At 34.8% G+C, this 17,016-nt stretch overlaps 1 protein-coding gene across 1 annotated transcript in view; it reads right to left on the minus strand.

The window, feature by feature from the left end:
* The window catches only part of FBXL17 (F-box and leucine rich repeat protein 17), a 287,476-nt gene that overhangs the window by 176,999 nt on the left and 93,461 nt on the right, over window positions 1-17,016 (minus strand). The window contains 1 exon segment of the mRNA XM_029959927.1: window positions 15,380-15,510. Within this exon segment, the coding sequence (XP_029815787.1) occupies window positions 15,380-15,510 (131 nt within the window).

Here is a 17,016-nt window from a genome sequence, read left to right on the forward strand (position 1 = left end):
AATTGACAGTGACTAGATTGACCTTTTCTCTATAATTGTAACTACAGTAGAGCAATTAAGACAAATCGTCATCTCTATCATTTCGCACACTTAACAAGAAAAACAAAAGTACAGGATTCTCAGTCACCTCCTCATGCTGTGTTACAACAGAACAATAGTTTACACTTGCTTTCATAAGTGAAAAAAATGTTTAAATTATATACTTCAATGAAAAGTGACAAATACATTAGAAATACTCTCCATCCTCCAATCTCCCAAATACTGAGTCCCAAATGAACATTTATGTCCTTCACTATTACCATAATAATACTTTTTCCTGACAATTCACAATTGCACTTACACTTTGGCTCACTTAAGAGTATTGTAAGTAGTAAAATGAGTATCTAGTTTTACACAGACAGTCTGAACCACCTGTGCATATCAAGAATACTTAGCAATTCCTAACAGCTGAATTTTACATTAGAATTAGTCAGTATTAGAACTGACTCCTCATCTTTCATTGCCCCTCCCTCTCCACTGCAGATATTTATTCGGCAAATACAAAGATGAGATGACAAAATAGAAATCACAAAGCTCTTTGTGCTATGCTCTTATTCAAAGTGCCCATGATTGTTAATGAAGAATTGCAGAGTCTCCTGTTTTAGGAAGGGATTACTTCACAAGATAGACATGGACAGCCACTAGAAATGTACATGTGGAAAAACAGTGAAATTAATTTCTTCTAGAATGTGTTTTACTAGAATTTTAATCCTGTTTTAAAAAGTAATATTACAATGATCTTGGGAAAATTTTATCAATTTTCCAAGACTGCGAATAAGTTAATAACATAGACATAGAATATGTATATACATATATATCTATGATTGTTACACAGTATTCAATATTTCAATGCAAAAAGTATCTTGATATTTTGGGAAAAATTAAAGCATTACATTAAATGATGAAACCACTACAGCGAAAATTGTAAAGCATCATCTGTATTTACATGGTGTGAGTAAAACCAATGGTTTCATTCACGCGCAAATCTCACATTCTGAAAGAATTCTGGGAGAGTAATTAACATTGTGTGTATTTGTTAAAATAATTTCTGTTTCCAAAAGTGGAGGGATTTTGTGCAACTTTTGTTTCCAGACATTTACAAGTACCACAAATGGTGGTTTTTAATTTTAACGCAGCTGGGTTACTTTTCTAAACTATACCACCAGTGGATCTTAAAATCCTGCAAACAGAGAGCTGTTGTTCAGGCAAAGCACCTAAAAAAATCAACGATTTGTTTATCCAGTAGCCCTTTTAGGATGATACTGAACAACATATATGACCATATGACTTCTTGTAACAGAAGTTAATTTGATGCAATTTTCTATTTAATACCACTATTCTTGCAACATTGGCTGAAAAAGACTAATTGTGACAGGCAGTAGGCACTATATGAAGACGAGTGAGTGTTTACAAGGTCTTCTCTTCTGATACAATGACTAGAATAATTTGCAGCCTCAGAAGAAGCTTTACTTCGCTTTGCAATACTTTTTTGACCCTTTCAATGCTCAAAAAAACAATGTAAAAGGAAGACTGAAACGAAATTGTGGCAAAATAATTTGCTGAAATTAAATTGAAGATCCAGTGACAATTTTTAGCTGTAAACTCATTATTTGAATCCTCGTATTAGGACCTAGAGATGGCAAAAAGGTATCCATGCACTTAAAAAAAAATAACCAAAATGAAATGAAACAAAAAATTCCAAACCAAAACAAGCAAACAAACCAAACCCAAAAATCCCAACCAAAAGCCTATACCGTATGTTATTTATACAAATGGAATTAAACAGAAATTCAGAACAAACTTAGAGAACTTGAAAGCTAAATTCTATGATCATTACATGTGTAAACAATCAATTCTGAATTGAAGCCAGTAAAAACTGAATAAACAATATTAATGTGTTACTATGACTGTAAATGAAAGGACCACAGACTAAGGTAAGATCTAGAGAAGAAAAAAACCCTGACACCTGTTCTTACTTCTATCCTGCCATTTTCCATTTTGGCACCCAATACAAAAAATGCTTCAGGGAGGTTTTTTTAACAAGTCCATCACTCACTTGCAGCCACTTACAATGCAAAATTATAGAAAGCTATCTCATAATAGAAAGCTATTAGGAAAAAAAAAAGGAAAAATAAAACCAACTTAAAATCTACATACTTCTTCAACTTCTAAAAGGTGCATGTTTTATATTACTATGCATTACAGTACAGTTTTGTACATTCATTGTATTGAGGTATTTGAAGCACAACTGTTTAAAGAATAAATATTAACCCCCAATTTCTATCTTTTCTGATTGGTATGTTAGGAAAAAGTGGCTACAACAGTGAAAATTTGGACTTCAACTTTTGGATAGTTTTTTATAAAAACTATAGTTCTCACATCACTTCTTAATACTAATCGGTATTCCAATTCATAGATATATGACTATATCACCATTTCAATCAGAGCTAATCATGGCACATCTTTGCAACCTTCATTCAGCAAGTATTTGACAGTATTGACTATTGAGCTACATGTATTACACAGGAAAACAATTAATCAAAACAACGTTACAAGCAAAAATAAAAATATATGTGCTACTGAAAATTCTCCTGAAATGCTTATTTTACAATTTGACTTTAAGATTTTAAGTGTTTACACACATTCTTAACAGCCTTCAATACTGTGGTTAGATTTTTTCATAACAAGACAGTGCTTTAATTAGAAAATTAAATCTGTCAAGGACAGCGATGTTTATTGCAGCACTTATACAGTAACCAGAATAAACAAACACATTTTTTTAGAAGAGAATAACACAAGAAACTCCTCATAGTAGATATCTTTTTTTTTTTTTGCTGAGAGTACATGTTTAAGACAATTGTTTATCATTACAGGTAAGGAGACATGTAAGTAAGATATTACTAGAAAACCTAGTTTTTAGTTGTTTTTCAATTATCTTTTTTTAAATTCTGAATGCTAAGTTTAAAAACAAAACCAAACCAACCAAAGTTTACAGTATTCTAAAATAGAAGAGATTTTTGCAGTTTAATGATTAACTGAGGGCTGAAGATAACCTGAAATTTCTGAGCTACTGTTGCCATTATGTAAAATCAGGAATGTCCATTACAGTCAGCTCCAAGATACAACAAACATTGTAAGCTCTGTTGCAACTGTCAGCAACAAAGAGACCAGAAACAGGCAGGAGCAGAGTCCAAATGGAAACCAATGAGCACAATTATCTTATGTGGAATGTATTTTCCTTTTTTTCTGGTTGCCCAGGAGAGTTCAGTATCATTTAAAATTCCAGACACCACCTCCCAGTCCAGAAGACAATTAACAGATGAAAGCTTGTACACACACTTTTCATTTTTGCCCCGTTGAAATGCTAAAAGATGACACAAATTTTCTAAGCCAAATTCTGCTGGCTAATAGTTAATTTATATTTCCGAAAGTAGTAATGGGACTACAGTTTGCAACAAAGTTTAGAAAAACACTTTCTTTGAAGTCTAAATGATCAACTACATTTCCGTTCCATTAAAGTTTTAAACATTAGAAGCCAGAAACTGAATTCACCTATGTTTATATAAGAGTCTAAATGACTACAGATTCACACAATCTATAAAAACTATTTTTAGTTGTGTCATACATCAGTAAACATAAAATTATAGTCTTAATACATTATTAATGATCTTAATTTTTAACCGAAATTATTTAATGCTTTTAGTTTTTCTGTAGCTTTTAAAATGCAAGTATAACAAAACATGCTTGAGGAAAGGTATTCTCTCATCACAGCCTACATTTGTCAAAATTTACAGGATCACTTTAAAAGAAGTCAGCACCACTGCATACAGATGTGTTTTATAAGAAGCCACTGTAAAATATCAGCCAAAAGAAATACACAGATTGTGAAAAATAGAGCTACATGATTCTGAGGGTAAGACCTTCTGCTTTTAATTAATTTTTTCTGAGTATGTAAGTATTTTCTGTATCTGAAGACTGCATGAATATTTGAATGCCATCTGACAGGCGTTGCTCAGTAGCATTTTATACACTTTTAAGCCTAACAAGCATATTATCGTGCCTTGTTGGTAGATACTTTCCAAGATTAGCATGGGAAAGCAACTTATGCAATAGAATGATACCTAGACTTCATTACTTGATTCTAGTAAGGAGACAAATACTTCAACCAGTGAGTATCTTCTCAGTGACAGTAATCAAAACCATTCAAAATTAGGTTTCTTAGATCCTAGATCAATTAATGCATAATTTATAAACATACTGAAGGTATGTCTGAATGAATATATTTTTTATTATATACCAAACATATACTTAACTGAGGACCATAAAAGGCTGTTTGTCTGTTAGTATTTTACAAATCAAAGCTCTTCTTCCAATCCAGTATGGTCGGATTTATTTTTTTTTTTACCTTTTGTATCAACTCATGCTTGATTTTCCAGCTTTAAATAAACTGTGACTTCAGTGGCATTGAAAAGGACTTTCAAGGAGCTTAGCAAGATGCCTTGGCAGAACTGCATAACTCCTAATAAAGTTTAGCTAATAGTAATCTGGAGCAGGATAGAAACAGAGAAGGGGAGAACAATGCACAGATAATCCACTGTACGCATCTATGAGTTTGAAATTCAGTTTATAAATTAATTCCCGTTATTCAATTGCAGGTGGACACAAAAATAAGCCTTTGAGTTCTGTTCTACTCTGCACTGGGCAGGATCCACAAGCAGCAAATTGATTAAATCTTTCCTGCACCCAGGTTTTTTTAGATGCTGCATCCAGCTTCAGGTTTTGACTCATAAAGTTTAGCAGGACTAACCCTTGGTAAAGTCTGACTGAAACATAGTGTGGTTTCAACTAAAAGAAAACACTACTGCCTGATAAGTTACTCCTGAAGCAAACAAATTATAGTAACTCAGATTTAGAAACTTACCTAGATGTAACTCTTATCTGGACTATTCTCTAAATAGGAAGTAGTTATTTATTCAACACCTTTAGCATGCCTACACATATTCAAAAATTTCTTAGCACGCACCCAGAAAACACATCATATGATGTTCACAGTTCTCTTTGCTACATACACACTACATTATATTTATATGTGTGCCTTTGCATTAAAAAAATGAAAAAGCAAAGCAAAAGCATAAACTTCAAAATAAATTATTTTTGAAGGAAAAATAACTAAAGATAAATAAAATTAAAAACAGTCCAAAACTTTAATTCCACTAATCTCCTATAACAGTTTTTGTGTGAAGCCAGATGTATCAGGTATGGTTTGTTATTCTGCTGATTTCTACAGAATGTTCATTTAAAAGTACATTAGTTCATCCTATAGAAACAGAATTAAAATATTAATCATTAATGACTTGTAATTTCTATTTGTGAAAACTCTTTTCCTAAAGGTGAACAAAAATTTTACTATACATGGAATTTAAACAGCTTCCCAAGTAGGTTAATATTTCATTGCAGCTTGCCTTCCTTCTAATTGCAGGAAACTTAAGAAGGAACTGGCAGTGTCATTCCTCCAGAAGACACTTTTTATTAGGAGAACTTTTCATTTATTATTCATACATTTCATTGAAGATGAAGGCCTTTATTAATGACAAGCTGGCAGGTCTTGGTAAATCCAGCATGTTATTAGGTAACATAATTTCTTTTTTTAAAAGGAAACAAGTGCTACTGTACAGAACTAAACAGATCTAGGAAAGCAAAGGCGGCTCTTTGCCTGTGTAAAACTGAACAGTTCAACACAGATGGGATTTTCATTAGAAATAATGACTGATCATACAAATGGCAACAACTGCCTATAAAAATGTTTTAAAGCAATTGAGAAAAAAGTTTGAAAATTTGAAACACAAAGTACCAAGTGCTGGTAAATTAGTTTTATTTTAACATTATCCTCTAGAAACAGGGTATAAAGTCCTGTTTATTCTCGCTTTCTCTCACATTGTGGAAAGTGTTGCAGGGGTGGGGGAGGAGAGATGACAACACAAAAAGAAAACAATCACTGATTTTGGAAGCAATGTTTTCAATTGAGCTGTATGAGAGCAGACTACAGACCACAAAGTGAATTGACTGCAACTTGGCAAAGTCATTACGATGCACAACATTTGCAATTGCACTTAACTCTCCCACTACCACAGGCTCACAACCATCTGCTAAATGCCACAGGCTAGATAAATTAAGATTTTATTAGATGAAATCTGAAGGGGAGGGAAAGCAAAGACAAGAAATAAAACAGAGTAGGAAGAAGTAATTGGTACTGGAGAGGAATGGCAAGAATGAGAGCAGAAACTAAATTTTTCTTGCTCTTCACTATAAGCAATAACATCAATGATGTTGATACCAATATATCTCACATTCTTTAAGGACCTTCTTTAGGACCTCCTTGACATTTTCCAGAATCAGGAGATAATGGTCTGTCCAAACATGCCATGACAAACTGAAAAATCAGGAGCAAGCAAGGAGCTGCTATGCTGAAGCTCACTTCCTCTACCTCCATTCATCTCAACAATCAAAACACAAACTATCGCTAACATGAAGTGTTAGTATGACAGTCACACAATGGATGAGGTTGGAGGTCATCTAATTCAACTTCCTGCTCAAGCACCTAGACCCCTTTTCTCTAAGGAGAAAGACTCCACAGGAAAGACTCCACAGCATCTCTGGGCAACCAGAGTTTGGTCATCCTCAAAGTGAAAAAGCATTTCCTGATGTTCAGAGAAAACCTACTGTGTTTCAGTGTGTGCCTCTGGTCCTGTTACGGGGCACCACAGGAAAGAGCCTGACTCTGTCCTCTCTGCACCCTCACTTCATGTGTTTACATACACGGACAAGGTCTCCCCAAACCTTCTGTTCTCCAGGCTGAACAGCCCCAGCTCTGTCAGCCTGTCCTCACAGCTGCTCAAGTGCCTTCATCTTATTTATGGTTCTTTGCAAGGCTCTATCCAGTATGTCCATGTCTTGTTTGTACTGGGGAGCCCAAAAATGGACACAGCAATGCTGGTGTGGCAGAATGGCAGAGAATACACTATAGATTATAAAAGTTCTTGCAGTGAAAAATTCAGGCTTTATTTAACTAGTAGGCAGGATGTTCCTGTCTTCTTTGTGTCTGTAGAACTGTGAGGCCTGGAACAGTCTGCCCTTCTGAAGGCTACCTGGACAAGGTACCTGAGTTCCTTCAGGCACATGGAGGTGGGGAGTGCCCTCCTTACTCCATGAGACTAAAAACTAGACACATGGACTGAGGGAAGTCTCAGACCACTTCATCATGGCTCTGAAAAACAGTATATCACAAGCACTGGGTATGAATAGAAGTCAATAAGACTTCAAACGTAAGACACAATTTAGCATTTTTAAACATTTTTATTTTGTGTTGCTCACCTGTTTTTCATTTACTACACCCTACAGGCATCACCGCTTCAAGTTACTGCTTATTTTCCTCATTACATTACTACTGCCACTTTCAAAACTACCTAATTATTCATTCTGCCAGTTAAACTTCCGTTTCAGCACCATCTTACTCTTCAAGCTGACTACAACTCCTCAAAGGTACATTAAATTTCTATATCCTTTACACATTAGTACTTACTGGTTAATCTTGAATTGTCAACACAAAAAATAACTACATTTAACATCATGACAAATTCAGCATATACCAGCCTTCTTTGGTTTTAACAAAAGAAGGTGAGGATTACTGAGTTAACCTGATGAGAATTGAAGACAATCAGCATGCAGCATCTGACACATTTCCTGTTTACATGATGGCATGATCCCACCAGTAATATGAGCCTTATACTCATCCCCACAAAAAAAACCCAAACCAAAACACCAAAAAACCCAGAAGAAAAAAAAGCCCAAAGCAACCAAATACACCCCCCCCCAAAACACAGACCCACAAAACAAACAAACAAAAAACCCAAACACTAAACAACTGCAAAATTGTTTAATTTTCAGCTTATAACCCATGCAGCAAGAAACAGCCTAAAGCAAATTTAGAACATGGTTACGTTCCTTTCAAATGGTATTTATAATGGATATACTGACAGACTCTAAACAATACAGTCAGGGCAGTAAATCACTAAGACAGCCATTCTTCTTTCTCTCACTTTTCAGGTACTATGTCTATTCTGACTGCATGGTGAATTATAGGTTGCAACCTCAGAATGCAATGGTAATTACAATAAAAACTGTATCTTCTTTTCTGAGCTTTAGTATGTCAGATTTTTTTATTTTTCTCTACTACTTTAAATTATAACACTGCAAATATTTTTGTAAAGAAATGATATATACACAAAACCTTTCAGTTTTCATGATGCACTAAGGAATCAGATTTATAACACACTGTCATTTCTGTGTCTTCAGAGAACACTGCACTTCCTTAATTTCTGTAAGGAATGTCATACAGAAAATCATCAAGCCATATTTTGTGTCAAATCTGCCATTTTTAATTATTAGCAACCAAGTCTAAGAAGTTTCTCCTTCGGCTTAAACAAGTGCATACCTATCTTCCTGAATTTCTTTTTATGCCACAACTCATAAAACTTTTTAGGCTGATGCTAGTCCCCTGCACTAAATTAACAACTAATCGCAAGAGATATTTATCATCTTGAGTTTTTTACATGAGAATTGTCAGACTTAATCAACCTCCTCATATTTTCACTATTTACAGAGCTTCATTTATCATACACTTCAGCACTGTGACAACAGTGGACTAGTTTACCCATTTTTCAAGTATGTAAAGAAAGATAAAAGCATAGCAAATCATGACAAGAGCTTGAAAGTTTTACTCTCTCTGATAACATCCATTTCCACCAGAATATGATTCCTAAAAAGCTGTTTATCCAGTCTTAGAGATAAGTAGAATTAGCAGGCTAAAATCTCAATAAATGGAAAGTTACACTTAACTATATAAAATGCATTCTGATTTTTATCACTGGTTAAAGTCTGCAGGCAGCATGAGTGTGATCTGTTCTAATCAAACATTTGTAAAAATTAATTTATTTGATAACAATGCTGAAGAAATTGCTCCCAGAAGCCTTTATGTGGTTTCAGGGCACATAACTAGAAGCTGAAAGGACTAGAGAGGACTACTAACTCTGATAAGGTTAGTGATTTGGGGATAACTGCTGAGATACGTTTTGAATCATACCCCATTTTTTTTCCAGACACTTGAAGTCTGGAGTGACAAGTAACAAAGAAGAATCACAGAAATCATGACCTGTAGAGGATCCATGCTTGGAGCAATCTGTTCTTTATGAACTGTATCCCATCTCATTGGAGCAGTTCTTAAAGAACTGCAGGCCATGGAAAAGACGTACACTAGAGCAGTTTGTGAAGGAGAGCAGCCTGTGGAAAGGTGTAGTGAGATAACTTTGCATGGCTGCCAGGTGCCCACTAAGCCACTTCTCAGTCACCCTCCTAAGTAGGACAGGGGAAGAAAATAAGATGAAAAAGGCTTGTGGTCAAAATAAGGATTAAGTCACTCAGCAGTCACAATCATGTGCAAAACAGATTTAATTTAAGAAACTAATCTAATTGCCAATTAGAGCAGGATAATGAGAAATAGGAACAAATTTAACAACACCTCAGCTGCTTTTCATGGGCAAAGTCTGCCCCCAGCTTTTTACCTCTTCCCCCCAAAGAGCGCAGGGCATGGGCTATGTGGATTGCAATCAGTTCATAACGCTTTGTTTCTGTTTCTCCTTCCTCCTCACGCTCTTCCCCAGTGGCGGCCTCATCTCACATTAACCCACTACTTTGGACTAATCACAAAAGTTTGGGGTTTTTTTCCCTTTTTTTTTCTTTTCTTCATAATCACTTAAAAAATAAGGGAATACAAGATTAGAATTTAAAGTAGATATAGAAAATTGGCATGCTTAAGTGAGTTCTTTGTCCAACTTCTGTGCTTTGTTCTGAACTTGAAAAAAACATGACAGTCAGTCTCAAATCATTTTACAAAACACATCTGCAGGGTGAAGCAAATTTTCTTCTAAATTTAATTAAAAAGTATGACATTCAAAAGAGTAAGTAATTTTAAAAGTAAAATTGATTTGTGTTACATTATATAAGTTTTTATGGAGTTCAAGTTTTTAATCTAGCTGACTAAATATCTGATAAATATGCAGAGAACTCAAAGGAGATCATCTTTCAGATAACATTGAACAGATGAAATTAAATTAGAATTAAGAAATGTTAGCATTCACCTAGAATGATTCATGACAAACATCATACAAAATTACAGTTACTTTTCTGGAAGACTCTACTATATCCAAAAGTCCAGATTATACAAAGTTACAGAAGTATCAGTGCTCCTGAAGCACATTCCCACTTCTGTCAGAATTAAGGTGATGAATGCTAAGATGCTATAATAGTATTTCTAGTCCCCACAGTTAAAATGGACATTCTTGCTTAAGCAAAAATATAGGCAAGCTGAAAGCTTCACAGTTTTTGTTTTAAATGTAATTTTACTAAAATAATCTTCACATCAAATATACAGAAACTTTTAATTTCAGGAAGAGAAAATTAATTCTATTATTTTTTGAGAAAACAATCCCAGTATTCACTAACCTTGCATTTTATTAAAAACGCGCTGTAGGAACTGAGCTACTATTTTGATGCCCATGTCTGCTACCGAAATGTTGGGGCATTCACATACATCAGTACTTCTGGGACTAATCACCTGCTGAAACCATCTTCAGCACTGTATCCTCCACCCACAACATAGCCAGGTCACAGTAGATTCTCCCTGCTGCTTACATGGGTTTACATTAACTCATGGTAGGTAGTCAACACAAAATTTTAAAGACCTCTACTGTAGAGAAGACCATGTTAACAATTTACTCTACTAACTACCAGTGTAGGAACTCCAATATGCTCTATGTCAACAAGTATGATAACCAATCCTGAGAAACTGATGCTGCATTAGTGACTCTGTAGAATAAAGCACATGGAGACTTTGCAAAGGCAAATTCTCCTTTCTCCAGACTCTGGTCCTGTGCAAACAGTTCGGTTTTCAGGCTTATGGTCTGGTTTCCAACCATTACCATGCTTCCACTGAATTTCTTCCATATATTGACTTTCTGACTACTCTCCTTGTGAAATGTCTTTATTTTCAAGTTCCTCTGTCTTGGAATCAAACCACAATCCTCAGCAACAAATCTTAATTATTACGGTATGGATAGACTGTCCCATTACACCACTTACTCCAGCTTATCCACAGTGAGTTTTCATAGAAGCACAAAAGAGGAACAGCAGTTTTCTCAGAAATGGAATAATGGGACCAAATCCAGGTTTTCCATCTGTGCTGAAAGTTCAGGGAAGTGCATAGTGATGCTTCTCTTCCCACACATCACTGATCAGAAGTCTGATGGTGGGAAGTGACACCACTACAAGGTCATTGAGCAACACTGCTCCCTGTTTTACTGTTCCATGGAGATACTGCATATCTGCCTCCATGACACAACCATAGCTTACTCTCAACAACCACCAGATGCTCTGCAAATCTCAGCACCTGCTACCAAAGTCACCTACAATGTGTGCAATACATTATATTAGAAAATACAACTCTCTCGAGACATTATTGTAAGAACATTTGGCACCACCTACAGAGGAAGGACCAAAAAGTTCTTCAGTGGCTGGGAAAATATTGTCCTTTGACTGCAAAATCAATTAATAATTTTGTACTGTACGTGTTATTTCATCCTGAGCAACTGGCAGTGCCATGGCACCAAAAAATCTCACTGTAGCTGTAGACAAAGTTCCTTACCTTATCTGCATTATTCCCTGCACCATGATGTTCCTTAGAAGAGCCACAGAAAGAGGCTGGCAAACATCCCCTACACAAATATTACACTAGGGGAATGTTTTAGTAAGAAGATGGTTGAATCAAGCAGAAATACTCTAAAGACTTCTCAGTCACTGCACAGCTTTTAAATGTCTATTTCTAGGTGAATTATGTAATGTAGACATTTAAGTAAATTGCAACTTCAAGCCCACAGTGATGAGATTCACAAAAAAGTTAGATTATCTGCTGTTTGCTCCCTGCTCATTATGGATATAATACATAGCAGATGTTTCTCAAACTATTAAAAAAATCACACACCCCTGAAAACTGCCAGCACATCATACTACATTTCCTGAATCCCCCATAAGACTTATTTCTAGATGTTCTATTTTTATTGCATCAATTGAAATTCAAAAGAACATGGGCAGTGACCATAAAAACAACTTCAAGGTGATAAGGTTACTTAAGGCAAGCTTCAGAGTATATTTTTCACCTCACCATGTACAGAGAGCTCAATCCTTTCCAATTGAAAAGACTTGATATATGAAAAGAATTTGGAAGTTTGGCTTTGTTCATATTTGAAAGAAGAAGTAAGACTGTTCTTATAATAACCTTAACCAACATGATAAATAGTAAAAAAAGCTTTTGAGTGAGCTGTAATACTTACAGAGGAAATCATTACCTTAGATTACTTCAATAGGTCTTTTTCGACTCTTGTTTAACTGTCAACTTTTAGAAACTTTTATACAAGTTATTACAAGTGACCTCTTTTTCTTTCATTTTAAAACTAATGTCAAGAGTATCTCAACTGAACATACTGAACATATTTTTTGCCTTAGGTAAAAATAAATTATTTTTTACTGCCACACATAAGCTTTTTAGATGTACTTCCAAAACAAAAAAAGAGCTTTTATCAAAACAGAGAAATAACAGTTCTCATTAACTCTTGCATGTGCAAAAGAACCACAGCACCAAAAATCTTAGCAAGTGCCTACCATGCAGAGATCTTACACTCTGAAAGTGTCAGTTATTTAAGAAGAAATGTAATAATCACAGCATTAGCTCTAACACCATTTCACAGGCAAGAGAGGGCTGTAAGTGTTCCAAGGTCACAGCATTGCTTATGGAAAGAATTTTAATGGATTTCTAGACATAATAATAATGAAATCTAAAATAAGGTTTTAAAACCAGTGATTTCTGCTGTAAAACCAACCAATAATCAACTGCCTTTAAGAAACACTTCACAGATACACCTTTAAGTTATATGGGTATTTTGAAACTTTTTAGTTTTCTTTCACCCTTGGTATTCTGCACAAAGAAATAGAGAAAAACAGTTTTCCAAGGCTTAAAAGAAGCCCCATCTAGTCTTACAGAGTGAACAAGAAAGCATCCTATTAAGTCTGGGAAGATCTCCAATACAAGTCCTATGTAGTTGGATCTCACAAGTGAACATGCTTGATAATGGGGGTGGGGGGAAGGTGGTGATCTCTGTTTTGAATCCAATAGTCAGGAAAAACATTAGACTGCTACCATCCCACATGTGTTGGAAGCAATGACAAACAAAAGGTTTCCTCAATAATCAAGATGCAGAATCTCCTCTGACTTGGAGCCACCAAATAGCATCAAATTTAAAAACAAAAAAAAAAAGTTAATCCTAAATAATTAATAAATTCATTTCCTTAGTTAAAATTAACTTGCATTTTACCCAAGATAAGCACTTGAACAGTCCTGTGAACTTCTGAAGGATCACTCATACTCTCAAAGTGAATATGCTCAAAATATTCTGCTGAACTGGTGTTTACTTCAATAGACCCCTGTGGTTGCATCATATTCCCTTTACATAATTTTCAGCAATTCTTAATTGAGCATTTAGGAGGAGAAGAGAAAACTACTTTATTCAGTTAAGACTAGTATCTGGAGTTTCACGCCACTTGTAAAACAGGGAGAAAATCTGAACTGTCAAATTACTGTTTATGCATTATTTTCTAAACTGTTTGCTTTTAGTTAGAAGCTCCTTCAAATAGCCAAACTTAAATTGTTGAAAAAAGGGCTGACAAGTACGATCAGAAATAAACATAAAATAGAAAAAGCTAAAGCTAAAGTCAACAATCTAAAAGTCACACACAGAAGCAGGTTATCTGTCATTGCTGGAAAGGGTTTCCTTTTCTTGCTAAGCTTCATAATTCTTATATTTAGAATTCATAATCGGATAAAGTTTTACAGTAATATGAACAGCATTAAAATATATACTTATTATTCTAGTAATCCTAGTAAAGTATTTTCAAGAGCAGTTTGACAGCAGTTTGGATCATACTTAGCAAATTGCCATATTCAAAACATTAATGCAGACAGGTATGTATTTCTAAGTACTTTAATTAAATCCTGAAAACAGTTTGTCTTTTAAATTTGTATTTTTATTCTCATTATTTTTTCCAGCTTATCCTGAAATTTTCCACTACAGTATCCTTATTCTACATATGAAAATGAGGCCCTACTGACAGAATGATCTGAGACAAGGAACTGCTTCAAAATCAGTGACACTGCATTAAAGGTCTGATGTAAACTGACAAAAACAAAAAAACTGTCTCAAAGGCTAAGAGAGTTAAGGTAAAAGTTTAGTGATACTTCCCATTCAACACACTGCAATTTTAGTACTTATACAACACTTCAGTTTCACCAAAGTCTGAGCTCATCCACACTTCAGTACATCCTCAAAGACTTATGAAAATCTTGAAAGTATATCTTATTTAAAAAAAAAAAGTAATCATGGGAAAGAAGTACAATTGCTAGAATACATTATTCTGGTTTACATGAAACTGTTTTAGAACCTCTCTCTGTTAAAAGTGTCTCTTTCCATTTGTTTAAAGTACCAATTATAATAAACCAATTTGTGCACCCTCAGGTACTGGCTTTGCTCAATGTTCTCGTTTTAAAGGAAAATGTTCATTTTTAAAGTTCTCAGTATTTTTCATTTTTCATCTGAACTGTACAACATCTGTGTGCATTTACTTAATGTTAAAATAAAGTATTTGATCAAAAGCAGAATACAGCAGGACAGGAGGTATTCTGGTCAAAAGAAAAAGACAAAGGTACTAATCCAGTTATTCTTCCAGTCCCATTCTGGAGCTCTTTGCAAAAACAACCCAAGACGTCGTGGCTTTTTAAAAATATAGGAATTTCAGTATTTAACTCACAAGCAGTTATTTTTATTTATGCAGTCAAATATGTTTCATTGTTTGTGTGCCTATCAATCTGCTTAAATCCTAGTCATAATAGCAACTAAACATTTCAATCACACATGGCACAGAGCACATTCTCCTGAAATCTACATGAAAAAGATTAGTGCTGCCATCCAATCACAACTAAACTTTTCTCCACCACAGAAATAGGCAAACACTGTAAACCACATATCTAAACAATTTACCCCAAACAAGTAAGAACAAGCACTAAGAATACTGCTTGCTTTAATTGACCTCCTCCAACCCCCAAGCCATCAGGAATTATTCTAAACTAATACAACTAGTCAAATTTGCATTATACTGGTTTTGGATACTATATTGATGTTACCTGTCATTAATGATCCAGTTCAGACACAGATTGAGAGAATTAAGGTTTTTGCATCTTTTTACTATTTCCATCACCGTTTCATTGTCCAGTTCTGTGATATGACGCAGGTCCAAGCTTGACAGATTTCTCAGCTGTGGAGACAAATATGACAGAAAGAAACAATCTGAAATTCATTGACATAAATAACCATTGTAAAAAACTGCCAAACTTCTGGGAATCAAGCCCAATATGTGCAAACTAGCCAAGAAAGATATGATTACTATATTTTTCACACAAAGTGAACATATCAGAGGTATTCACAGAATCAAACTTTAGCAACCTTGGAATTCAGGCACTGAGTTACTACATGAAATCCACAAACTCTCTCTCATGGTCCAATACACCTATAATAAGGGCCTAGGTTTTCCTCTTCTTACATATATGGAGTGTAAGATACCAAGGTAAAATATCAATCCATTTAACTGTAAGAAAAACAAGGCATGGAAGGAAGGGAACAGCACATTTGTGCTTAGATTCAAATGCATGATATCAATGACCTCAGAGTATTAGGCTTTCAAACTAAGTAAATATTACAAACTCCCTGGAAAATCCAGTATTTATATTGTAGTCTCACCTGCACAGTTATCAATAATAGCTTGGATATTCTGAACAACAAAAGTTGGGAGTGACAGCACAATGTGATTAAGATTTATGCACTGATTAATCTGATTTATTACTACTGTAAATCTTTCTAATGTCCTTCAAAAGGAAAACCTCTTACTACTTTTATGAGCTACGGGTGCAAAGAGGAAAATTTTTACAGATTTCTGCAGTATCAGTTTAGTCATAATAACCTCCAAGTGCTGTTTGCTTTTCAAGCTGTCTGAAATAATCTCTATTATACTCTGGAAAAATAATTGCATTAAGCAATATTGACAGTTTAATTAAATTTACCTTCCCTGTGAGAGAGAAAAAATAATCCTCATCAGTGATTCAAGTCACTGAGGATTTGATTAGGTAAAGGCATACAACTGAGATCATATAATTGGTCCACTTCAGTAGCTAATTATTAAGTCAATGTATTTGGGGCAGGTGGAAGGCTGGGGGGAGAAAAAAGGAAAAGAAAAAAGAGAGGACTTGTAGGTAGCCTTCTATGGAAACTGATATCTTGCCATTTTGTTCCAGAAGTTTTTAATATTCTCCAAACTAAAGCTGAAGATAAACTACATATCATTTCCAAAATTCTGCAGAACAAGCATAAAATTAAGGACTCTGACCTCTAAGTCTGCAGGGCATTTCTACAGAAAGTAGGACAATAATATTTCTATCATTAGGATGCTACCACAGGTATACTGTGGAGGTGCTTGCTGTATTCCCATTGAAATTCTGAAAATCTTGTTTGCCTGTTAGGGAGCAGAGCACAGAGTGTTTGATACTGTGTTTGTAAAACACACACTTGTTACAAGCTATGCCTCTCTGCATTTCATATATGCTGCTCCAGCACGAACTTTAAAGGCCTGACCTTATATATGCCCAAAAAAGGCTCACAACCAATCTGTCATTTTTTCCTGCATAAATTACAAGAAGCTTACAGCAACTTTAGTTTTCCTCATGTTCTTACCACTATTCATATTAGATATTTCAGCCTTAGATATTCA

This window comes from Manacus vitellinus, unplaced genomic scaffold (genome assembly GCF_001715985.3).
Source record: "Manacus vitellinus isolate BGI_N305 unplaced genomic scaffold, ASM171598v3 scaffold_23_pilon, whole genome shotgun sequence".
Classification (NCBI taxonomy): domain Eukaryota; kingdom Metazoa; phylum Chordata; class Aves; order Passeriformes; family Pipridae; genus Manacus; species Manacus vitellinus.